Genomic DNA, 23,328 nt, shown 5'->3' on the forward strand with positions numbered 1-23,328 from the left:
AGGGACATTTTAGCTGTTATTTTTGTTTGTCTCCATTAGTTTCTGTAACAGAAACCCAAGTTTATTTCAGTTAACAACGATGTTCTCACCAGCTCTCCTCAACTCCTTCCTTTGCCGTAACTATAACCACCGTGGTCCTCACCTTTGAAACACCGTCCGCCCTTGAGCCAAGTGTAAACACAGATCCATCCGTACGTTCATTCCCGATCATGCGTCGGGGATAAATCATCGTTGCGCGATTGAGTCCCGCCGCGTGTCTTGCAGCTTGACTCACCCTTGCCTCCTCATCGAGTCCTCACCCACGCGCTGACTGAGCCGGAGGCGCGGATTCATTATCATGGCGCTGATAAGACGGCACTCGCAGGAGCACCACTTCATTATTCTTTCCCCGTGAACCCTGATACGTGGCTCCCGCCTCTGCGCTCATTCATAACGCTGAAATTGGAGCAGGCTGCTGGAGTTCAGACGCAACTTTGATGCTGATATTGTGGTCTAAATGCTTTTCTGAAGAGCAGAGTGTCTCAGCTGACTTGGTGTGCTGCACAAAGGTAAACAGAAATTCCATCCATCACCAGTGAGTTTGTCTCTGTCAGTGAGCGGAGTAGATGAAAGACAGGAGATATCGGAACAGACATCACTACAGTCTGGTCTAAAGGGCCCCTCAGGTGAGAAAGGTGAGGGGCCATGAAGCAGGAGACAGAAGGAAAAAAATGTATATTTCATTTCTCATAATATTACAAAGTAGAGGAAATCATTAAAATCGATACATTTTTGAAGACGTCATTTTGCCCATGAAAGGTCAGCAAAAGTTCACTCTAAACAGCAGATACCTGACTGTAAAATAAGCCAGACATGCTTACTACGTGTTTCCCAATCTAAGGTGGTACCGTCATGTTGATATAAAGGAACTTCATGACAAGGTTTTCTCTTCCAAAATACTTCATGTTCATTTATTTAGAGGTCAAGAATGACTGTTAAATTGAGCTCTAGTTAGTAAAATAATTTAAATATATTTGAAATGTTTGGCGCTGCAGAGAGGGGGGGGGGGGGGGGGGGGGGGGGGGGGGGGGGGGGGGGGGCTGGAGGTGTGCGCTCTCCGAGTGCTTCTCTAGTCCGTTTATCAAGGCGCTGATTCACTGCCTCAACAGAGTTCTTCTCTGCTCCTCTTCTCACCAGCGACTGCAGGTCTGAAGTGACTCGGCCTGCAGGTGTCAGGACTGGTGTACTTGGCACAGTGATGACGCTTCCCTCCATCCGCCCCCCTCCCCTCCTCCTCATTACACTCGCTCACCTTTCCCTCCTGTGACCTTCAGCTTCTCCTCTCCAGTGTCTCCACCGGCGTTTGTCTGAAAGAAGCAGATGGATTTCATTGATTCCTGCTGTCTTCCATCGGCTCTGCTCCCTCCTGATGTCAGGCCACTCGCTCTTCAGACCTCTGCCCTCGCCCACTTGACTCGTCTTTTCAGCTCAGACATTATTGATATCGTCTTGCCGTGCATAAATATGCCATAACATTATGACCAAACCACTCAATTTCTGTCCACATTGAAAAAAAAAGAACTACCTGAAGACATTTTGAGCAGAAACAACAGTAGGAAACATGGTTGATCAGCAGAGTGTAGTACAGGTATCACTGTGAGTATAAATGGACCCAGCACAGGGAAAGCTAAGGGCCCCCCAGCCTGCGTGTATGTGGCCCGGTCGGCTTCAGATCAGCTTGGGCCTTCAGCGGCGCCACGATAGGCTGGGATGACGGCAGCTGGTCAACACGCTGAGAGAACGGAGGCGGAGGGCTGCTCGGCCCTGCGTGTGGGAGCGGCCATATTTCACCAGGATTCCACCTAAGAGCCTGAAATCCCCCACCGGAGCCCAGATGAACCAGCGCAGCAATAAATTCAGCGGCTGTCGACTGCAGCGCTCAGCACACGACATGTCAAGGAAGACCCGGCCCACAAGAAATCACAAACACTGAGGACGGATTTGGGCTTCTCCCTCATGTCACCCCCTCCTCCCCCCGCCCCCACCCGTGGATCAATGAGTGGAGGTCACATGAGCCAAGTGGAATGTTCTGATTTCTAAAAGCCTCACGCAACCGACACAGGGCTTCTCAATGCATCACACATGACCAAAGCAGGTCGAGACACCCCCCGCCCCCCACACCTGTCCCCCGCCTCCGCCTCTTCACCTTGACCATGTTCATGGTGCAGTTGGTCAACATCTCACGCCGTTATTACCGGGAGAGATGGAGAGAGCGGGAGATTTATACGGACGTTTAGGGGTCACAGTTGAGCAGCTGCAGAGGGAGAATGGCTCTGCGACACAGCCCCACCAAGAGGCCTGTGCTGCCCACTGCAGCTGATGTGTTGCACCCTGGCTGAGCTGCTGAAGTCTGGGACAAACATGTCCACAAGATCACGACAAAGAATGATTGAGTTTAAGAGATTAAGTGCTAACCGACTGCTGGAATTATTTCTTTTAAATCAACAGAGTGAGGACCTTTTGGCAGGTCCTCACTTAGTCTGGCCTCAGTTTGAGGGTTAAAACTACAAAACAGCCGGGTTATTATCATTGGGTTTTAGTGTGGTTCAGAGTCAAGGTGAGGTTTCACCATGTGTTTTAGATGGTTAATTTTAGGGCGAGAGGCTGGGGAAAGGGTGATGTTAATGTATGTCAGTGACGGTCCTCACTAAGGTAGGAAGACAAACATGCGTGTGAGTGAGTGAGTGTCCACCACCGAGTGTTTTTTGTTCTTTGGGCCTCTGTTCTATTTAAGGCTTGACTTTGATTTGTCTGTGTTCTGTTTGAGGTTTTACCCCTTCCCTGTGTGGTTTTCCTCCCCCCGAGTTTCAGTGGCGACGTCCTTTGTTTCCTCGTTTCCTGTTTAGATTTTCATGTATTTGTATTGAACCTCTGTAAATCTCACTCTCGTTGTTTCACGTCAGCCATTTTAGCACTTGGCTCTGGTCCCCTGAGCCACCATGACAATTTCTTCCATGGGAATCGTGTAAAGGCGAAGCTAAGACAACGATGGAAGGGGCGGAGCAGAGCGGTCGAACATGCTGAATGATAATGCCACGATCGAGAATAAAGATGGCGTCCGTACCGTGGCCCCCTCCTGTGGTCTTCACCAGCCTGTCACCTTCCACCGCGCCTCACACTTCTGTTCATAGAACCAAGGATACAGCCACATGAAAAATAGATGGCCTGGATCAGAAGAGTGACGGCGGTGACGGATGTGTCCTCCTGACCGAGACAAGGTCTTCTGAGGACCGAGTCAGTCCTTCTGTTGAAGTCAAAAGTGAAATGATCATTCTCAGGGATCTCTATTCAAAGCATCATGCTAGCAGCGCCGGCCTTGGCATTTAGCCATGAGAGCCATTATCAAAATATCCAGAGACAAATGAGAAACACGAGGGTTTCACATGGCGACAGCTTCCAGAATAATCCAGGAAGGTAATCTGTCATTAGATGGAATTAGCTAGACTGAAAAAAAGACACTGCTGTTGCTGCAGTAGGAAACTTTGAAAACAAAACAAACAAATATCTACTGCAGTTGGAATGACACTGAGACACTAGATGCTGAGAGAGAATATGGGCTGATTCTTTAATGGCTAACCAACCACTGAAAGTGTATTTATCTTTATGATCTGACTGTTATTAAGACGTTCTTTTAACCTTCTCAATCTCTTATTCAACTGTAATTACAAAGACAATGAAATGACAAATGAAACCAGGACAAAAGGATTTAAAATAAATTCCGTCTTACATTCTTCCTTGCTTCAACACATATTGCCTCATTAACTTCATTATTTTTCTTATGTCAACATATACATGTGCATCTTGTGGATTTACTTAAATCCAAATTTGTTTTTAGATTTCCACGTTGATCCCAAGAAAAACACATTATTTTCATGTTCATCTCTGCAGTGATTCCTCTCTATATAGCCACCTTTAATTCCAAAAGTATCAATCACACTGTGAGGACGAAGAAGCTCAAACCTTCACGAGCTGAAACCCTGATGACGTCACGGATCCGCGTCCTCCAGGCGGCGTCTTTTTCAGTTCGAAGCTCCCAGCCGCCCACGGTGAGAGCACGGTCGACGCTGTGCTCAGGTGGAGGTTCTGGAGGACGAGCGGTTGACTGTCACCAGCAGGAGGCGCTGTTGAGCGGGGCCCAGAGGAAGGCGCTGCGGTGCGCACCTGCCGCAGGGGAGCTGCAAATGGCTGTGGCGTGTTTGGTGTTGCCCTGTGGAGATCACAGCGCGGTGAGAGCGCCCACGTGGGTTCACACCTCCTGGACAGGTTGGATGCTCCGATCTGAGACGCGCTCCTCTGTGTCAGGAATACACCCACTGCACAGCATCTGTCGAACAGAATGCGTTTACTGCTATTATTACAGTCAATATTATCATTATAGCGGTGGTTGTTATTGTTATTATTCGGCTTGGAAACTGATATTAAATTATTACATGTACCTGCTATACAGTACGTGCATTAACGATCAGTTTTCCTCTGTCAAACATATTGTCAAACAAACAAAAAAAAATCTCCTTCTTAATTTTGTTTATTTTTTTCTTATTGTATGTCTAGTTACTTTAGTTTGTCTTTAAATGATAATTTAAATATATTATATTAACTTCTCCTTACAAAACCGTTCAAAATATTTTTTTCACATCACATCAAATAATGGACTCCACACAAACTATAATATAATATAATATAATGAATGAATATCGGTGAATATCGACTCTAACTAGTGAGTAAAGGTCTCCATGTGTAGCACAGCTGGTAAAAACAAAAACAAAGCTCCTCCTGTGGAGCAGCCGTGGTCACGTTGGTCGCGCTACATTTTGGCTTTTGTGCTCCCGTGTTCTCCAGACCCATGATGTGAATGGCATTTGTCAGGCGACTGCTCCGGAGCCATCGTGTTGCTCCGCACGGCTGCGACCACTTCCATCGCGGTCAAACGGCCGTAGATCCAGCGGCTCCCGCCCTCGCGCCTCTCCAGCGCCCTCAGCGCTTCACTCGGCTCCAGCCCGGTGACCTCATGCCGATCTGCTCTGACATCATCTCCAGTCCTGACTTGCTCTGACTGACGCCTCAGGGAGGGAGTGCGGCTCCCTGTTGCCGTGGGAACCACGCCGTGTGACACGAGTGGCGACAAGTTCCGCTGTCCTGGAAAACACTTGGAGGATGAGCGAGACTCGCTTCCTCTTCCGCCACAGAACCGAGGAGCTGCTGGTCACCGCAGGCGGCGGCCCTCTCCTCCACCGACAGAAGCTCTGCCCCGCGACCCTGCTGTGACCCGGTCCAGGAAGAGACCTGGGGAATTCGGCGCCGTGACCACGCCACGCTCCCCGGTCACGTGACCGCTCTGCCTCCCCGGACTTCTGCTAAATAAGGAGTTGCATTTTGAGGAAGGAAGCGGAGAAAAGGCGGGGGGCGGGGCCGAGAGTGAAACCAGAGGCCGGGGGCGGGGGCGCGGGGGCGGGCGCGGTCCTCGGCTGGACGTGGTGAAGTCATGCATCTCACACAGGGCGTGGAGGGGGACCTGCAGTGAGCCGCCTGCGAGCAGAAGACGACGCGCTCTCTCTCACCTGGACTCACCTGAGCCACCGCAGTGAGTAACTCTGCTTTTCACCTCCATGAGTTTGAGGAGCTGCCTCAGACGCTGGTGGAGTCGCTGGGTCCATGTTCACCTCTGGCTGTTACATAAACCTGTTATCAGATCATGTCTGACCAGGCCTCGGACTCCTGGCTCCTGGTGGGACACCAAAAAAAAAAGAGTCAGAGTCAGAGTTAGTGGGTGTCTGCGCTCAGTAGTGGGCTTCGATCCGTGGTCAGGACGGCAGGCTTGTCCAGTTCCTGCTAACGGTAATGGCCTCTTCCAAACCTCCCAGCTGGAGGTTCTGGTTCTGACCCATCTCACGCTCACAAATTCCATGAACTGACTCAGAGCTCCTCAGAAAAGGGAAGTATTTTGTGACTGCAAAGAAGACACATGTGACCACTTTCACTTTTATTGACATGTTTCTTTCCCAGAAAACTATATTTACAATATACTATATTTCTACACAACATAGCATTTTTAACCGCATACATGAAAATCTCTGAGTTCTAAATAGTACATTGTCATGTGCTTTTACCCAACATAAAAACAAGAGCTTAAAAGTATGTTGCAAGCTCAAAGAGGACACTGGTGGTCCTCAAAGTGGCCCCCAGACCAGCGTTTGAGAACACTGTGTTAGCATCTATTTATTTAGCGTATAAGCTAAAGCAACAAACAGGCAGCTGATTTGGAAGAAACTGTTCTAAAACGTGTCATTTTTCTTTAAATAGTGATGAGCAAAAGAACATGTTTACAGCCTGAGGCGCTGGTTTAACATCACGCTGTTCTGAGCTCAGCGCATCGCAGAGACGCTCTAAAAGAACTGAACTGCAAGCGATGTACGAAAACACTGTGAAGTACATGAACATCCAGCGTTCATGAAGCTTCAGCAGTGACCGCGTCAGCGGGCGGCGTGTTTGCTTGGCCTCAGACTGACGGCTCTTGGTCTCAGAAGCTCCACTGGCATCAGGCTGCAGAGCTCCTCTGGGTGGAAACAGTCAACTGGACTCGCATCTGGCCTCGCGGCTCGAGCTGAGAACAGCAGGTCGAGGAGCTGCTCTGTTTGCTCGAGGCGCCGGCGGCTTCTCCAAAGCGCCTGTGTAAACTTGAGTGAACAAACGAAGCCAAATCAGACGGATCACTTCAGTTGGATCTCAGGTGAGGAGAGACGCTGTTTGCGCAACACGTCCTCGGGAGAGTCACATGGCCCGTCACCACGGTGAACAGCGAGGTGAGCAAAGTTCAGCACGGTGACGCAGAAATTGCCTTTATCGCTCGATGAGCGACGGTGTTCACAGCGTCCCACGGATGTCAGTCAGGAACACATCTGCTGCCAGGAAAGTCTGGTGCTGTGAGGAACATGCAGCTACATTCCAGCGCTGTGGAGCCTGTAGAAGTGACGTCTAACCAGGATCTACTCTGGTTTATCATTCACTCACCCTGGTCTTAAAAGTTTGAATCGCACTTTCTGATGGAGCTGTTATTGAGGGAGTCAGATTTGAGCTGAGAACCAGGTCAGAATCAAGAGTGAAGAGTCTGAGGAATGTCTGAGTCCGCTGGATCTCTATCTTGTCTCCACGAATCAGCTGAGGGTCAGAGGTCACGCCACTTATCTGGTGCTCAGAGATCAGCTGCCAGTGAGCAGCAGAAGATGCAGGTTTGAGGGGGAGAGCAAGGACATCAGCAGCCCCGCTTTCTCCAGGGAAGCACCTGGAACCAGCGGCCCAACTGCCACCTCATGAGCTCCTCCATATCAAAGATCTCTTCAACACAAAGAGGAGCGCGGAATCATCTGTTGCCACGGTGAGCAGAAGTGTTGCGTCGAAACACGGCGGCCGCTGCTGCAGAGCCTCAGGAAGGAAGTTAAACAAGCAAACAGGATGCAGGAAGTGGCCTGAGTGACAGGCCTGGAGCCCGTTTGCTCCAAACTATTTCTGCTAGAAGGAAGTGCGGTCCCAGGCGGCGGGCGGAGCGGGGTGTTAGTTATGAAAGACGGTCCGAGGATGGTTCTCTGCCCTGTTGGTTTCTCCCTCAGGGGGGCGGGGTTCTGTGCACCTGGGGATTTGAAGTGTGTTTCACCTGCTAAATGTTTCCAGCCACGCGCTCACAGAAGCTCTCGCCGCCGCAGCAGCAGCAGCAGCATGGCAAACAAAGGTCCGTTGTACGGCTTCAGCCGGGAGGTCCAGTCCAAGATCGATAAGAAGTACGACCCGGAGCTGGAGGAGCGGCTGGTGGAGTGGATCATGGCCCAGTGTGGCGCCAAAGTGACGCGGCCCGCGACAGGCCGGGCCAGCTTCCAGGAGTGGCTGAAGGACGGATGCGTGAGTACCGCGCTCGCCGGGAGCCTCCATGTCTGTCTGAGCTCCGCCTCCAACCCCCAGGTCCTCACTTGAGTCTCCTGTCTGTGGCGACCGGTCTGGATCCGCCCGCCACAGGCCCAAACACAGCACCTGAACAACACCTTCCTATAGTCTTGCCCTTACGCAACATGGGTCTGTTTTCCCTGCTGTGACTGGCGTGACTCCACCCCCTTCGTGTCTCTGCACGTTCCTGCATGCATCCGTGTGTCGACCCTCTGTTCTTCAGAAGCTCCTGTTCACTTCTGTCTTGTCCGTGCAGCGTGTGGTGAGCGGTCCGTGAGCGGTCCGAGCTCAACAGCTTCTCTCTGCCTCCAGGTTCTGTGCCACCTCATCAACAGTCTGCATGGAGAGCACAAGCCCGTGGCCGGCATCAAGAGCTCGGGCATGGCCTTCAAGCAGATGGAGCAGATCGTTCTCTTCCTCAACGCCGCCGAAAAGTACGGCGTCATCAAAATGGACTTGTTCCAGTCGGTGGACCTCTACGAAGGTGACTGTTGAGTCTTTGGTTCAGCCACACCTTGGTGACAGGCTTATCCTGCTGCTGGAGTCCAGGCCCCCCAACCGGAGACTGGGGCGACTCTGAGGAGGAGAGAAGGAATCAAGACCAAGGCTAGGGAGGGATGAGTCAAAGTCCAAGACCAGGGAGGGGTGAGACCGAGACAAGGTCACAACAAGACTGAGACATGTCTGGGTCATGACCAAGGCCAGTTAGGGTGAAGAACAACTCCAAGACTAAGGCAAGACTTTGAGGGGGAAAGACAGACCCCAGACCAGAGAGGGGTGAGACTAAGACCAGGACATGATCAAGACAAGACTTTAAGGGACATGTCTGGGTCAAGAGCAAGGCCAGGGAGGAATGAGACCGAGACTAGTACAAGGCTTTGAGGGGTCACAACAGAATCAAGACCAAGGCTGGGGAGATGTGAGACAAAGTCAAGACCTCGACTTTGAGGGGGCAAGACAGATTCAAGACCCACTAGAGGAAAGACAGAATGAAGACCAGGGTGAGACAGAGACTGAGACGAGACTCATGAGAGTCTTTGAGGAGGGAAGAAGGAATCAAGACCAAGACAGGGCAGGTATGGGATCAGGTTGAAGAACAAGACTGGGACAAGATTTTGAGGGGGCGAGACCAGGTCAAACCCAAGGCTAGGGAGAGGTGAGACCAAGACTTTGAGGTTAGGGATGAGGAGTTGCTGGACTAGGATGAGACCAAGACTTTGAAGGATCAGAAGGAATAAAGAGCAAGTCAGATGATGAGACCAGGTTCAAGACTTTGACTGTCCCCGACCCAGTGTGGAGCCTCGTGGTGGTGTACGGTCTCCAGGGTGTTTGTCTGACAGAGACGCTGTCTTGTGCTCAGGCAGAGACCTGGCTGCGGTCCAGAGGACCCTGATGGCTCTGGGCTCTCTGGCAGTCACCAAGCAGGACGGCTTCTACAGAGGAGACCTCAACTGGTTCCACAGGTGAGCGCCGTCTCCTGGCAGGGGAGCCGAGGGCGGAGAGTGAGGAGGCGTGTGTCTGTGCGCAGGAAAGCTCAGGAGAACAGGAGGGAGTTCTCCGACGAGCAGCTGAACGAGGGCAGGAACGTCATCGGGCTGCAGATGGGCACAAACAAAGGCGCGTCGCAGGCCGGAATGACGGGATACGGCCGACCTCGGCAGATCATCAACGACAACTGAGCCCTGCTTCTCCCACTCTGGCACCCCCTCCTGGGTGTGAGAGACTGAACCGGCGCGACCCGGGGACCAAGCACGCCAAGCATTTCCACATCACTTCTTCACATTCCCGCCGTCTTTCTGCGAATCAATGCAGCCACAGTCGACAGCTGAACCAGCCGCCGCTGACCTTTCTGACGCATGTCCAGCGTCTCCAGCTGAGGGAGGCGACAGAATCAACACAGCCACCCGACCCCTGACCTTCACCCCAGACCCGCGGCGGCGGGGCCTTGTCCCGACCGTCACATCCATCACCGTCCGGGTCATGTGACAAACTCGTCCATTTTAAATAAAGTTTTATTTGTCTATCAACAGGCCTGACGTGTTTTTTAACCTGCAGACTTCATCATCTTGTCTGACTCACTCGAGGTCAGGTGTCGCAGGGGCCACATGAGGCCCTCTGCCTTCATCTGCGCGGCCCTCGTGAGCTCTAACCAAAAAAATACTTGTTGGCTATTTTTAGATCTTTGAGAGTCAAAGAGCAACTGTCCCATTGACATAATGCCCCTTGGTCACGTGTCTGTAGCTACCTCACAGTAATATTATAATTCACATTATGTGATAATGACCATTTTAATAGTATTATTGTCCACCACAATAAATGCATCCAAAACACTGGGAAAAAACACGTTATAAAATGACTTTTTAATCATTATTTTAATATAGTTCTGCTACAAACTTATTTACACTTCAAATATTCAGGATCCATGTTGAGAATAAAATGTATATAAAGAGTAAAATATATATTATTGGATAACATATTGAATTTTTTCACCTATTTTGTTCTTGTATCCTCACACTTAAGTGACAAAATTTAAGTTCAATTCAAAACTTCTTTTTCTCTCTGAGCTCTGTCCCAGCTACACAGGGTGAGAAGCAGGGGCCACCGTGGACAACAGTGCTAATGCATGAGGTGGAGAGGTGAGGGAGGGGTTTGAGGAGAAGAAGGAGGAAACTAGCGAGGGTCATGAAGGTGCGACTGCAGGACGACAGATGAAGGTGGAGGAAGGGAAACTCTGAAAGGAGAAGTTGTTTTGGCCGACCCACACAAGCTCCAAGGGAAGGTTCTGGACCTGAGCTGAGGACCTTCTGACCACTCTCAGCTCAGAAGAAGTTCCCCACAGTGTTGGAGAACAGAAAGAGTGAGGATGAAACACAGAACTTTCGGGGGTCACAGAGCGAAAACCGAAGGCTTTTCTTGTCAGTAACAGTTCACAACTTGAAGTCAGAACCTCATGCCATGATGCAAGGCACCTGTGAGGTCACCATGTGAGGCGCTGACACGCTGCGTGAGAGTGTTCCCTTGTGAACCGTTAGGTAACTCCCAAGCATGAGGTGATTCGTCGACAGCAGCTTTGTTGTGAGCCACAGCCGAGCTGAGAGCCTGCGGTTGCTCAACCCTTCGATAAGCCGCGTCATAAACGCACCATAAAAAGTCCGTCCGAAGGCGGGATTTTATCACTTCAAGAGAGAAAAAGAGGACTATCACACTCTCACTGCTTACTCCCAGTTCCAACTGAAGCGCCGACTCAGCAGTTGGGCTTTCTCAGAAGCCAAGGTCGACGCAGCAGCTGCTTCAAATCGCAGTCAAAACAGCAGAGTTTGTGGAGGTCGGGACCGGAGAGCGGAGTCACGTCAGGAAACCAAAGTGAGTTCAGGGTGAGGGCAAGAACTTCCTCTTCCCCGTGAGTCACTGCCCTGCCCTTCAGCAGGAAACGCCTTTCACAAAGATCCTGGAAGAGAACACAGCACGAGTGAGTGGAGGAGAGGTCACCGCGTTCATCCCACCTGAGGGGGCGGGGCTGCACTCTGATGTGGAGTCATGGAGTTAGCGCACAAAGAATCATCTTCAGGGTGAAACACAGCCTGACCTTTGACTCTCTGAGGTTAAACACGTCCTCCACTTCCCCTTGAAGCACAGGCTTACATCCACTTTCACCAAATTCTCTTTCTGATGAATTGTTGTCATCGCTGTTAGACACGAGTCAAGTCAAGAGCGTCATGGGATTGAATGTGTCATTTCGCAGAAGGAGGAGGAGCTTCTTCACAAGTCAGTAGCTGATGGAACGTCCTGGAACACTGGACTGTTTAAGGTCGTAGAAGAAAAAACTAAAGCATTGATAACAGGGAAATGTGAAAAAGATGGAGCTGCAGGGAGGTGAAGAAGAGAGTGCAGTCCGGGTGGAAGTGACTGGTGTCGGGACTGAGTCAGACCTGAGCATCTCAGAGGAGATGCGGAGAGGTTTGGAGGAAAGGTGCAGGAGGTGAGATGGTTGGGGCAGAGAGCGAGTCAGAGCTGAGGACGACTGGAGATGAAGAGGCTGAATCAACTGTCATGGCGGCCTGATTCAGCCCCTGAGCCACACGTTTGAACCCAACCACTGACGGATCAACGTCCCACTTTCTCTCCTCATTACTCCTAAATCTGCTCCTGCTCCTCGCTGCCACATCTGTCCACAGTTAACTCTGTTTTGTTCTCGCTGCGTCTTCGGTTTCATGAGAAAAACACCAGGAAAGTCCCCAACAAAGCAGCACGTTCACCAGTGAACTCGGGGTCGCAGGTGCCACTCCTGTGAGGGTCACTGAGCAAGGCAGCGTCGGAGTGGAACCTGCCACTGGGCCATTACGGGGTGCAGTGTTATCCATTCATGAACCGCCTCACGTTCGATGGAAGCCTGGTGAATGAACGGTTCCCGCCTGCCAGAGCTCCAGCGGGGCTTGGAGCTGAGGCCCGTGCTCAGCCCCCGTCATCCGCCGCGGAGACTCCGCCGGAGGCCCAGGCTGGGTGTGTGACTCACGGGGAGCGTGGACATGACGTCACCAGACTGGTGGCTGCGAGGACGAGTGGGAGAGTGGGGCGCCGCATGCGTTTTCTAATTTGGGCGAGAGGGAGGTGAGGACAAGACGTCGGATGAATATTCAAATTAGGAATCGCTTGGCACCGGATGTGAAACCCAGGTGCTGCTTTATGGCATCCACGCTCTCCTCCGGTGAACTAAAGACGGGGTTTCACTGCAGAACTCTGTCGTCCATTAGAGACTCGGAGTAGAGCCAGCGTTCACCTGCAGGTCGAAAAAGAATCAGAGTTGTTTCGAGAGCTCGGATTCAGCGCCGTACTCCCACGATTCGGATACATTCATTCTCCTTTTGTTGTAACAAAAGGACTGATGTACAAAAACCGTATTGAAACGCAGAAATGTGAATCGAAGACAGGGAACGATCTGAGCATACATTTCCCTGAACCTTCAAACTGGACTCTGAAATAACGTTTCCCGGTGCAACAGCGCCCCCTGCCGAACACACCCCGCATCTACTGTAGAGCTGAATAAAAACAATCCACAAATCGAGCATCTGATCACGAACAAACCCGAGTTACGTCTACGTTTCCACTTAACTGACAATCATCATCAGCAGATCCGAGGCGTTCCTCGGCCAGAGTGTTGACGGGACAAACGAATGACGCACGGCCACAGACCCGTCATCTCTGAGGAGGGAGGGAAACACACTCGCTGAGATCCACGTCTTTTTATTGGAATGATTTTTCTCTGCGTGACAACAAGCAACAGTGTAAACAAATCATCGCACCGAACAATCTTCCAGGCTTCAGGTCGTATTTACAAATGAGGGTCAAGGAACGTAAACATCCAGAGTTCACACACTCACACCGGTCCCCAGAAACACACGAGACATGCACACACACACTCACTCACTCAGCGCACGAGCAGAGTTTTAATGTCACTTAATCACAGACGGAGGAATAAAACGCTTCATGTGGCGGACTAAAGGGCTGGCGGCGTGGTCGCGGCGGGAGGCGCTACTCTTCTACAAGCAGGTGAAGGAGGCGTGGCGCAGGAGGACAACCACAGAGGGAGTGACTACGTTTGAGAGTGGTAACCACGCCAATATCAGCCTCTACCCAGCGATAAAGAGCAGGAACCATATCAAGTCTATGTAGGAAAATAAACCTGTTTGATATCATACATTCAGAAGCTTTGACTGACAGCACCAGTGCGCAGCAGGATCGTCGGAGAATAACTGCCTGCACAGGTGGAGAAAACATGGCCGACACCGAGCTATTCAGGCTTAACACTATGTACATTTTAAGTTTCTTCACTTCAAAAACTGAGGAATCATTCGTGAAGTTCTTGTGTTTCTGCTGGGCAAACGGATGGCAGATGTTTGGAAAAGAGACGGGGGCCGGAGGTGACCACAGGACCTCGGAGCACATGTCGGATTAAACACCTGCACCCCATTCACCTTCAGCAAATGTGTCGCCCCAAAAAAGGCATGCGATTCTGACGAAGCCAGAGGCGTCACTGCTGGAGAAATACTTCGTGATCAGAGTGACGCCTCTCTGCTGGTCTCAGGTCGGGAGTCAGTCACCATCTTTGTTGGCTCAGATCACTACACCGGAGCAGCACAGAAGCGAATGGGTCAAAAAAGCACTAAAGACTGGAGCTGAATTAGTGTTGAAAAGGTGAAGCATGTGAAGGGAATTGTGCAGTTAGATGGGCAAACTGGCTGCAGCAGATGTGGCTCCAGACCTGGTCTCACCTGGTAGGTGAGAACCTGAACCACGAATGCAGCATGGCCCGTGGACGGGGTCAGTGGAGCGACCCCATGACCCGGCCCCCTTCCCCACCTCCTCCTCAGGACTCCAGCGGCATGTCCCCCAGCAGGCCACGCCCCTGGATTCACATGCTCCTCGCCGTCCTCCTCAAACCAACGACGCCCGCCGCTCCTCCGGCGTCTCCTCCAGGATCTGGAGCAGCAGGTCGCTGAGAGGCTTGGCGATGGCGCGGTACCCCGACGACGTCAGGTGGAGGAAGTCGAACATGTCCTGCGGGCTGATGGTTCCGTCCGAGTGGACGAACTCGCCGCTGACGTCCAGCAGCTGAGTCTGGCTGAGGCGTGGAAGCCAAGAGCGAAGGAAGTTGTTGACGGCAGCGTTTTTCTCTCGCAGGGGGTTGGGCCGCTCGCCACGCGGCAACAGGCCCTGAGGACGAGATGACAGGCTTTGGTTCTGAGTCCGCGGGCCCAACACCGCCTTCCTCTCTAGGAGTCCAGAGCAGACGCTGGGAGTAGTGACGGGTCCCGTAACACCGACGTGGCACGCTCACAGAGCTATCCCTGTGTCAGTGCAGCGTCCTGCACGTAGTGTCCTCACACTGGTTTCCATAAAAAGGGTGTTTCCGCCTGGTCATTTAGCAGAATACGATCAAAATTCGCCAATTCTCGAACCTTCTGCAGCCGTAGCCTGGCCGCCACGTTTGTTTACTGGCTTAAACCTGCAGTTATCCACATCTGGCGAGTCGCCGCACTCGCGGCAGGGAACCTCTGTCTTTGACGCTGACGACAGGAGGAAACAATAAGTTCCACACTTTAAACTGTTTACTAAACTAACTCAGGGCTTTTTAATCAAAGGAGCATTTTGGCATGAAGCTCCGCTCCTCGCCCGCACACAGCGCTTGCAAAATGCGAGCAAAACAGCTTCAACAGGCATCAAAATTTCCGTGGTTCTATCGATTTTAACAAGATTTTGTTTGAATGATTGAATGTTTGAATGTGTGAAAGTTTATAAAACAGATGCACAGCTGATACAACTGTCGCTTATCCAGCATAAACATATGAAAGACGATGAACAAACCTGTAGACGTTGAGCTTGAATTATGATAAATGTTGTTTTTTCATGAATGTGAAACAGCTGCCCAGGAGCCTCCTGCATCTGAACGTGTTGGTACAACCGTTCATCTCTGATAACCATGATTGGTCTCAGATGTTTGTGTTTATAACAAGTTCATTTTGTATGAACAGATGTTAAGTCAGTGGTTGACATGGCATGTCTGGAGGGGAGGGGTTGGGGGTTGCCTGTTCTGCACACCTCCCTCTGAACCACCAACGCTCGGTCTGCCACTGCATCATCTACATTTGAAGAGCAAACCTTGGATCTAAGACTTCACAGGGTAGTGGAGCGACTGACTCCAGACCAGTGAACAGAGACCGACTCAATGTGAAAACAGCTAACAAAAGGTCCAAGGAGACTCACCAGCACGATGACCTTGGCTTTAGGAAGCGTAGAGGTCAGCAGCTCTGCGATGGCCAGGATCCCACCGGCCACTTGCTCTGCCGTGTGTTCATGGTTGTTGGTTCCCACCCATAGCACCACCACCTGCACGCACCGCACGGTTCCTTCATGGGGTCGCGCTTCTCACACAGGGAGGAAACCAGAGTCGCTGCCGCTCTTACTTTGGGTCGGATGTTCTCCAGCTCTCCGTTCTGCAGCCTCCACAGGACGTTGCACGTGGTGTCGCCCCCGATGCCGAAGTTCAGCGCGTGAAGAGGCGAGAACAACTCCCTCCACACCTGGAGACCAAGGTTACATCAGCGCTCGGACGGCGCAGACACACTTGGACCAGCTCACCTCATACTGCTGCATGAGCTGCACCATGGAGTCTCCGATGAAGAGGACCTCAGGTTCACCGTCCTTACACTCCTGCACGAACCGCGTGTGCTGCAACGAAAGCCGCTCATCTTCAGCTCCGACTTCATGGAAGACGGGGCCCACGAAGCCACTCACTCGCACCCGCAGACAATTCACATCGTAGGCCAGTAGGAGGAAACCAGAGTGCCCAGACAAATGGCTCCCGACACCGTGCGCGAGACAAGTCACCCCAGACATGCGACATCTGAGGCGCTGTCGGGGGTCAGAGCAAAATAGAGCGTCTCAGCCAGATTAGCTGCGCGGGATTAGCCCGACGGTCACCTGCCAACAGGTCCACCGCAGCAGACAGGCTGCCACTCTGACAGGGAGACTGATGCTTATTTGAACTGAACGGCTCCACGTCTGTGGGTGAGAGACCGGGACGGGACGTGTGAAACGCCGGGAGCCTTGCACCACCACTGCTGCTGAAGGTTATCAGCTTCCATCCTTATCTCACATTCCAGAGCAGGACAAACACCTCCTTCAGCTCGATGCTGCTGCGTTACATTTCGTTACACACGCCTCGGTATTTTGTCAGAGAAGGAGGATTATGTCTGTGAAAGGTTTTCAGTTTGATGCAGTCATGTCGCAGGACTGGTCAGAAACATGACACGAGGTCACTCGCACAGTCCTGCACTGGCCCTTTCAACGATAAAGCTCCTGTGCGGTTCAATGTTTATGCAGCGACCGTAACGTCCCGATCTGCTCCACCGTGTAACGGTCGGTGACAGATTTCGGAGGAACAGGACCAGCAGGTGGAACAGGTTGCTGACTAGTAGAACCTCATACAAGGTTCCCACCAACACAAATCTGAGCCTCGGAATCCAGGTGTGAGCTGCAGTGGCCAGGGGCCCCATTTCCACTTGTGTTTACAATTGAAAGAAGCGCTTCATTGCTGCCGCTTCTAACGTGTCCCAGGCGACCAGATGCCCACGGTCACTCGCGCCTGGTTTTCCCAACTGGGACGTCGGAGCAAAATGGCGTTGTAAAGGTGCCAAGTCTCACCTGCGAGATCCAGCGCGCGTCTCCCTGCACATCCGCCACAGGCTTGGCCAGCGCCGCCGGGTTGGTGTCGTCCGCGCTCATCCTTCAGGAAACAACAAGATGCTGAGGCGCCTTCACTTTTGAGAGGGAATCATCTCCCCCCTCCCTCCCTCCACCGCATTAGCATTGTTATCTCCCTGCAAGACGCAGCCGCTTATGGGCGACAGTCTGCTAATACACTTATAAGCTACTTTCGATGACAACTGATCCCGAATTAGTGGCACTTTGTCATTAAGCCGCAGCTGGCGATGTGGCGTTAGCATGCTAGCTCAGAGGCTAACTAACTTTAGCATCCCTGGACGCTCCTGCTGCAGGCGGCGGTCACACCGAGACGGACCGCGGGGGTAACAAATCGCTCGTGTTGTTCAGACACGCTACCTGACAACGTGAAGGACGTGCGCCCGGTTCTGGTTTCCTGGGTTGCTGCTGGCTGCGGGTGGTTCTTGTTAGCAGCGATGGACGAGACAACAAAAGGCGTGTCAAGAAGGCAGCGATCAGAGATGCTACCAGCGCGAGAGCAGTCGCACAACCGGGCTGTCACCGCAATGGCTCATGGGTAACACTCCACCTCTGCACAACAAAGCAGTTTGTTAAAGAAATGTACACATCACTTGAGTCTTAGTGACTCTTCCATGTAAAAGACGAGACCTTGTTGAGGGGCGTGCTTTAAACAGCATGACTCGCTGTTTGTGGCCACTCTTCTGTTGTGTAGCATCTCTGCCGGTTAGCATCGTTACAGGTCGCTTTCTCAATAACGCGGTCGCCGTCGGACCGGTATGAACGTCAAAGTGCGAAGGAAATGCACTATTTAAACGCCACCGATAAACCAGGTGACTACAGGTAAAACATGAGCAAGACGTGTCTCCACTTCAGTCTCTCTGGCGGATGACAGAAGAGTCCTCAGGCACCCGGAAGTGCCAGAAGGTCTCACCTGCCGTGGTAAGCGCGCCCTCTACTGCCCTCTTCATGTATCTCCTCCCCATCTGCGTCTCCCAACTGTCCCTCTGACACACTCGGTTCTGACCCGGTCCAGTCAGGTCACTCCCGTCGCTGGCTCCGGGACCCTTGTGCTCATCAATGCCGATGCTCTGCTCACACGTACACGTGAAAACACCACTGTGCGTCCAGTCAGAATGAACATCCAGCCAGCAGTTGAGCCAGTTTTAATAGACTTTGAAACACTTGGGTTGGAAAAGAGTACAAAAGTGACGTCTGATGAGACATAAGCAAAAGGTGAAGGTGTGTTTTTCTTTAAAGCATCTTCTATAGACATGGAAACTGGCCTCACTGTACACACTGTTCTCACTAAAACAGATACAAGCAATAGTTTAAATACACAGCTGCCCCCCGGAAACACATGTACACTTGATTCTTTTAAAAAAAGGTCTAAAAAGGGGCGGAGCGTCTGGCAGTATCACGTCATGCAGTGTTACAATCGTTCCACGCCAGAGGACCAGCGCGGCCAGTTCATGGTTCATTGCTTCCTGGTGCTGAGAGCCATCTCTAGCGTCGGTGGTCGTCCATCCCACAATTGCATACATCACGACGTCTCCGCGGAGGAGCGCTCCCACAATCAAATCCATATAGAAAAATAGAAAGTAACGCTTTGAAAGAAAAGCCCAAAATATAGTTCATTCTCTGAGTATGAGGTCAGAAACCGAAACATCTGAATAAATACATCCCGTGACATCAGGAGGACGTCGGCAGAATCCGGACTGGGCCTGGCAGTGTTTTGGAAAAGGATCCTTCCATCCAGTCGACCAGTCCCCCCCGAAAATAAACAGAACCAGAAGGTTTTTTTTGTTCCATGGCGAATTCCTGCTGAGCTGGGGCTTCACCGTCGTGATCGATGCTGATGAGGAAACACTTGTCACAGTGCTGCAGCGCTGTCGCCTGTCCATCCGCCAGTCGTCGTCATTGTTAGGGCAGCAGCAGGGAACTTCCTGTCCGGTCAAACTTCTTTCCTTTGGACAGAGCGGCCACCTGCTTCATCAGCTCTCTGTTTTTGGACTGGGCCGGAAATGAAATTCAGGTTCAGCGTGTGTACACTGGGCTGAGTATTGAGCAGGTCACGCCACAATTGGCCAGGCTTTTGAAACAGGGCGTCCAAAAACAAACATCCCAGTCCAATAATGGTTAACAGAGATGAACTCAGTATCTGTTACCACGGTTGTGCCAGTGTCTACAGTTTTGTTCATCTTCTTTTATATACTGAATATTTATACATATTTATGCAAGATAAGCAACAGTTCTATCACTTTCACACATTTAAACATTCATTTCTTCAAACTAAATATATATGAAGCCATGCCTCTTGGTTAAATACATAGAACCACGTGAATTTTGATCCTGGTTAAGCTATTTTGCTGCCATTTGCCAAGCGCTGTGCGCCCCCCCCCAGCACAGATCGCTGCACGGGGAGCGGGATGAGGAGCTTGGTGCCAAAATCCTCCTTACATGAAAAAGCTGTAAGTTAGTTTTGTAAACGTTAATTTAAAGTGAGGCACTTATCTGCAGTTTCCTCCTGTCACCTACATCAGACATCCCACCAATCACTTTTCACTTCCATGCCGCGATTGTGGCGACTCGCCAGATGTGTATAACCCCCAGATTACGCCGGTAAACAAATATGGCCGAGCTACGGCTGCAAAAGGGCTGAAAAACGGCAAATTTCGATCATATTCGGCGAAATTACTGGCGGAAACGCCCTTTTCATGGAAACCAGTGTGATGACACTGTGACCTGGATGTTTTACTGGCACCTATGATCGGACATTTAGGCCGTCCTGCTGCCGCTGGGCGGACATTTTCTCAGGACGCCCAGACGCCCTCCTAGCTAAAAGCCTGCATGAAAAGATCCTCCACAAAACAAGATCCGGGTGGTGACAGAGACTTGAGGCCGCGGTGTCGTCCCTACCTGCTGCTGCTCCATGGACTCCTTGTGGGCCTTCTCCATTTGGTTCATCTTCACTCTCATGTTGGACTCCTGGTACTGGAAGTCGGCTTTCAGCTCCGTCAGCTACAAACAAAGTGGACCTCAGCGCAGGACGCGGCAGGACCAGAGAGATTTCTCCGCAGAGAAGCCACGCACCTTCCTGTCCTTCTCCAGAATGGTCTGGTCTTTCTGCTGCAGCAGTCTCTTCAGCGACATCACTTCTTCTTTCAGCTGGCTGATCTGGATGAAGTTGTCCGTTCCTCCGGAGTCCATGGACTGGGTGATGGAGCTACTGTGGGGAGAGGCGCAGCGTGAGGGAGGCCTCTCTGGGCCGGTGGAACCTCGTACCTGTCACCGTTGGATGGCTTCAATTCCAGTTTTGGTTTCTTCTTTGGAGGCTCCTTCTGGATTGAAGATGATTTATGGCTGTAACAAAAAAAAAGTAATGTCACTGGGTGCAGTTGTGTTCCAGCATGTCAGACCTTCATGCTGTACAGTCCATTTGGGTGAGGAAACCACCCAAACCAATGAGTGGGAGCTGGTTTAGAAACATGTCTGCGCCGCTCAAAAGTGACGCCATGCAAATCCATACAGAATCATTACTATCGCTGCTTTTCAAACCCAATGTCTTGTCTGGAGAAGCAGGGCCGGAGGCACCTGACAGGCCCTAACTCTACTTGTGCCGTTGAGCCCAACAACATAACCGAGACCTTGCGTATTGGCGGGACACCAACACAGGCACAGCTGAGAGACTATGTTCCTACCTTTGCTTCCATAATCCCTGCTCTGGCTCTGGACTTAAACTTCCACTTAGTCTGCAAAAGACCAGGTGAATTAACCCCCAGCGTGAAGGTGTCAAACGGAGACGGCCAGCGAGGCGGCGCCACGTACTTGTGGTGAGAGCTGCTGTGCCTGTGTTGGTGATGGTGGTGGTGATGGTGGTGGTGCGGTCTAGAGTGGTGGTCTTTCTCATTCAGAGACGAGGAATTGGAGGAGCCAAAGCCCTTCCGCTGCTCCTTGGTCTTCTGCAGGACCCGGCGGTAGGAGAGCGTGCAGAGCCAGCACAGAAGCTTGCCGTCCACCTGCGGGGTCACAGAGGTCAGACACCGGGAACCGAGGAGCGCCTCCCGCGGAGCCGCACCTTCCTCCGGCCCTCCTCCTTGCGGTCGAAGGCGCACTGCTGCTTGCACTGCTCGCAGGTCTGCGGGGGCCCGTATTTCTTTTCCGAGTTGGTGCACCGCTGACACTTGGTCCCGATGAACGCTGCGATGATGTTACAGTACTGGCAGGGTTTGGGCTGCGAGACAAGTGCATGGTCAGGTCACGCTGCCGCCAGACTAGGTCAGAGGTCAACTTACCGTTCCAAACTGTTTGACGTTCTGGGCACATTTCTTGCAGATGGTGTTGGTTTTGCTGTGAAGAACAAGAGCAATGAGCGACGGCGGAGGCGAGTCACAACACGACCGGGTCGCGTCCTACCTCTCTTGCTGGAACTCCGACCTGCAGTACGTGCACTTCACGATTGGGTGGGCGATGCGACATTCCTGAGGTTGGAACAAAACGATGAGGTGAAAATAAACACTAAGAGCTACTGAAAGAATCCATCCTGCTCTTATATCAAGACGAGCCAGGCGCTCTGGTCGTCACTTCGTCCACCATCTTACGCCACTGTTTGGTCTCATAACCCATGAAAGGTCATCTAGGTGGGTCGACTTGTTATTGGTTTCCCATTGTTATCCACCAAACTGCAGAGCAACAAACCCGCAAGCAGCACGTGGCTCTTCCACGGAAGGTTTTATTTATTCACGTCCAACAAAACAACGCTGAAGGCAACAGTCCTCGTTCATCACACGGCTATTTTGTAAGGGACACGGGCACATGACCATCGGAATAATCACACACACATATATTAGCTGTGTGGAGAATGGCTGAATATTCCAGACCCATTAGACTGATGTATGGTGCTAAACAATCAAGTCAAATAGGATATTTGTTTGTTCTATGTGCAGAGCTTACGCCCAGTGGCCTGTTTGGATTTAACTTGCCAAAATATTTTAACCGTTACTGGAATACCACTGCAGCTCACCATAACTCATTGCTGACTAGCATCATTTCATTTAGTTTTCCGGTGCATGTCTGAAGACTTTACACGTAATTGAACCACTATAATAATGACATGTGTCACCATGTGCGAGTGTGTCATTCAACCAGTCCCAGACTTCTGGAGGTGGCGGAGGTCAAACAGAAGGTGCCGCTAAAGGTTATGGCTTTGTAAAGTGGAAGGATTAGAAAATGACCGTGCGGCTTAAGAAGCCAATTTGGGAGGAAAGTGAGGCGGATTTTACAGGTTATCCAGATGTGCTTTTCATATGCGAATGCACGTCGAACACGAGCCTCAGTGGAGCAACTCCGAAGACTCCAAGGCTCGGTGTGTGTGAGGCGCACACTGAGTGTGATGGTAAATAACACCGTGTACTGCCTCTGCGGGCGTTTGCCGCGAGGATAAACTGTCTTACATAATGGCAGATGCTCTGTCGCGCCCTAGAGTGGGTGCATTTGTGAACGTTTGGCGACGTCCACCGCTGAAGGCACCAACCTTGCAAAGCTGCTGCCCCTGCGACAGCTCCTCGAAGGGATAGCGCTGGTTACACTTGGTGCAGGCGTACAGAGCCGACGTTGCCATTCTCCTCCAGCGAACCTCACCGAGATTGAAACCGCTAGCGACGAGTTTCCCACCAGATCGACTCACAGCAGGACCGATTTAAATCGAGCAGCTACAAAAACACGAGCACACTGTCGGTGTCGGCTAACGTTAGCTAGCGACGGCGAAGAACAATAAACTCTTAAGATCGGAAAAACACGCTGTTCTCACACCACCGACGCAAAAACCGACGCGTGTTGGTCGCCGCGCGCCGTAAACACTTGGTTTGGGGACTGCGGGGCTCTGATATCAAGTTTGCACTGCCCTCACAAAAATCGCATTCTCCTGTTTTCCTTCTCTTTTTTGTATCAACGCCGCCGTCCTCGTCACATCACCGGAAGTGCTCGAGATCTCACGGAGGAGAAAGGAGGAGGCATCGCGATACTTCACCCACTCGCGGGATTTGCACATTTGAAATGGGAAGAGCCAATCACGTGATTGTCTGCGTTTGTTATGATCCGCGTCACCGTCGCTCGTTCGTT

General features: G+C 51.5%; 3 protein-coding genes across 10 annotated transcripts; 1 reads left to right on the forward strand and 2 right to left on the reverse strand.

The window, feature by feature from the left end:
* Window positions 1-1,112: 1,112 nt before the first annotated feature.
* pafah1b2 (platelet-activating factor acetylhydrolase 1b, catalytic subunit 2) lies at window positions 1,113-18,089 on the reverse strand. Of its 4 annotated transcripts, XR_008412740.1 has the most exons (9): window positions 17,860-18,089; window positions 17,590-17,781; window positions 17,173-17,254; window positions 16,108-16,197; window positions 15,933-16,049; window positions 15,733-15,855; window positions 4,000-5,761; window positions 3,104-3,283; window positions 1,113-1,346 (listed from the first exon to the last, which is right to left on the reverse strand). XR_008412740.1 is itself a non-coding variant. In XM_053846164.1 (7 exons), the coding sequence occupies exons 3-7, from the start codon at window positions 17,251-17,253 to the stop codon at window positions 5,696-5,698; spliced, it is 477 nt and encodes a 158-aa protein (XP_053702139.1). In that variant the 5' UTR covers window position 17,254; window positions 17,590-17,781; window positions 17,860-18,089; the 3' UTR covers window positions 3,738-5,695. The 4 variants fall into 4 exon arrangements, 2 of the variants coding, with proteins under 2 accessions (XP_053702139.1, XP_053702138.1); XR_008412739.1 differs by lacking the exons at window positions 1,113-1,346; window positions 3,104-3,283 and adding an exon at window positions 11,558-14,682 and having other exon boundaries at window positions 5,703-11,419; window positions 17,860-18,083; XM_053846164.1 differs by lacking the exons at window positions 1,113-1,346; window positions 3,104-3,283 and having other exon boundaries at window positions 3,738-5,761.
* LOC128747921 (transgelin-like) lies at window positions 5,497-9,998 on the forward strand. Of its 4 annotated transcripts, none has more exons than XM_053846162.1 (5): window positions 5,497-5,620; window positions 7,734-7,929; window positions 8,284-8,455; window positions 9,332-9,434; window positions 9,500-9,998. In XM_053846162.1, exons 2-5 carry the CDS (start codon window positions 7,750-7,752, stop codon window positions 9,648-9,650), a joined length of 606 nt encoding a protein of 201 aa, XP_053702137.1. In that variant the 5' UTR covers window positions 5,497-5,620; window positions 7,734-7,749; the 3' UTR covers window positions 9,651-9,998. The 4 variants fall into 4 exon arrangements, with proteins under 4 accessions (XP_053702137.1, XP_053702135.1, XP_053702136.1 ...); XM_053846160.1 differs by having other exon boundaries at window positions 5,506-5,620; window positions 7,705-7,929; XM_053846161.1 differs by having other exon boundaries at window positions 5,517-5,620; window positions 7,737-7,929.
* Window positions 18,090-18,373: 284 nt separating the features above from the next.
* Window positions 18,374-23,181, reverse strand: fam76b (family with sequence similarity 76 member B). Of its 2 annotated transcripts, none has more exons than XM_053846156.1 (10): window positions 22,742-23,181; window positions 21,625-21,689; window positions 21,504-21,558; window positions 21,287-21,442; window positions 21,037-21,227; window positions 20,910-20,960; window positions 20,494-20,571; window positions 20,302-20,434; window positions 20,128-20,229; window positions 18,374-19,221 (listed from the first exon to the last, which is right to left on the reverse strand). In XM_053846156.1, the coding sequence occupies exons 1-10, from the start codon at window positions 22,826-22,828 to the stop codon at window positions 19,132-19,134; spliced, it is 1,008 nt and encodes a 335-aa protein (XP_053702131.1). In that variant the 5' UTR covers window positions 22,829-23,181; the 3' UTR covers window positions 18,374-19,131. The 2 variants fall into 2 exon arrangements, with proteins under 2 accessions (XP_053702131.1, XP_053702130.1); XM_053846155.1 differs by having other exon boundaries at window positions 20,302-20,437.
* Between the last annotated feature and the right edge of the window lie 147 nt (window positions 23,182-23,328).

This window comes from Synchiropus splendidus, chromosome 17, assembly GCF_027744825.2.
Source record: "Synchiropus splendidus isolate RoL2022-P1 chromosome 17, RoL_Sspl_1.0, whole genome shotgun sequence".
In the NCBI taxonomy this organism is placed as follows: Eukaryota; Metazoa; Chordata; class Actinopteri; order Syngnathiformes; family Callionymidae; genus Synchiropus; species Synchiropus splendidus.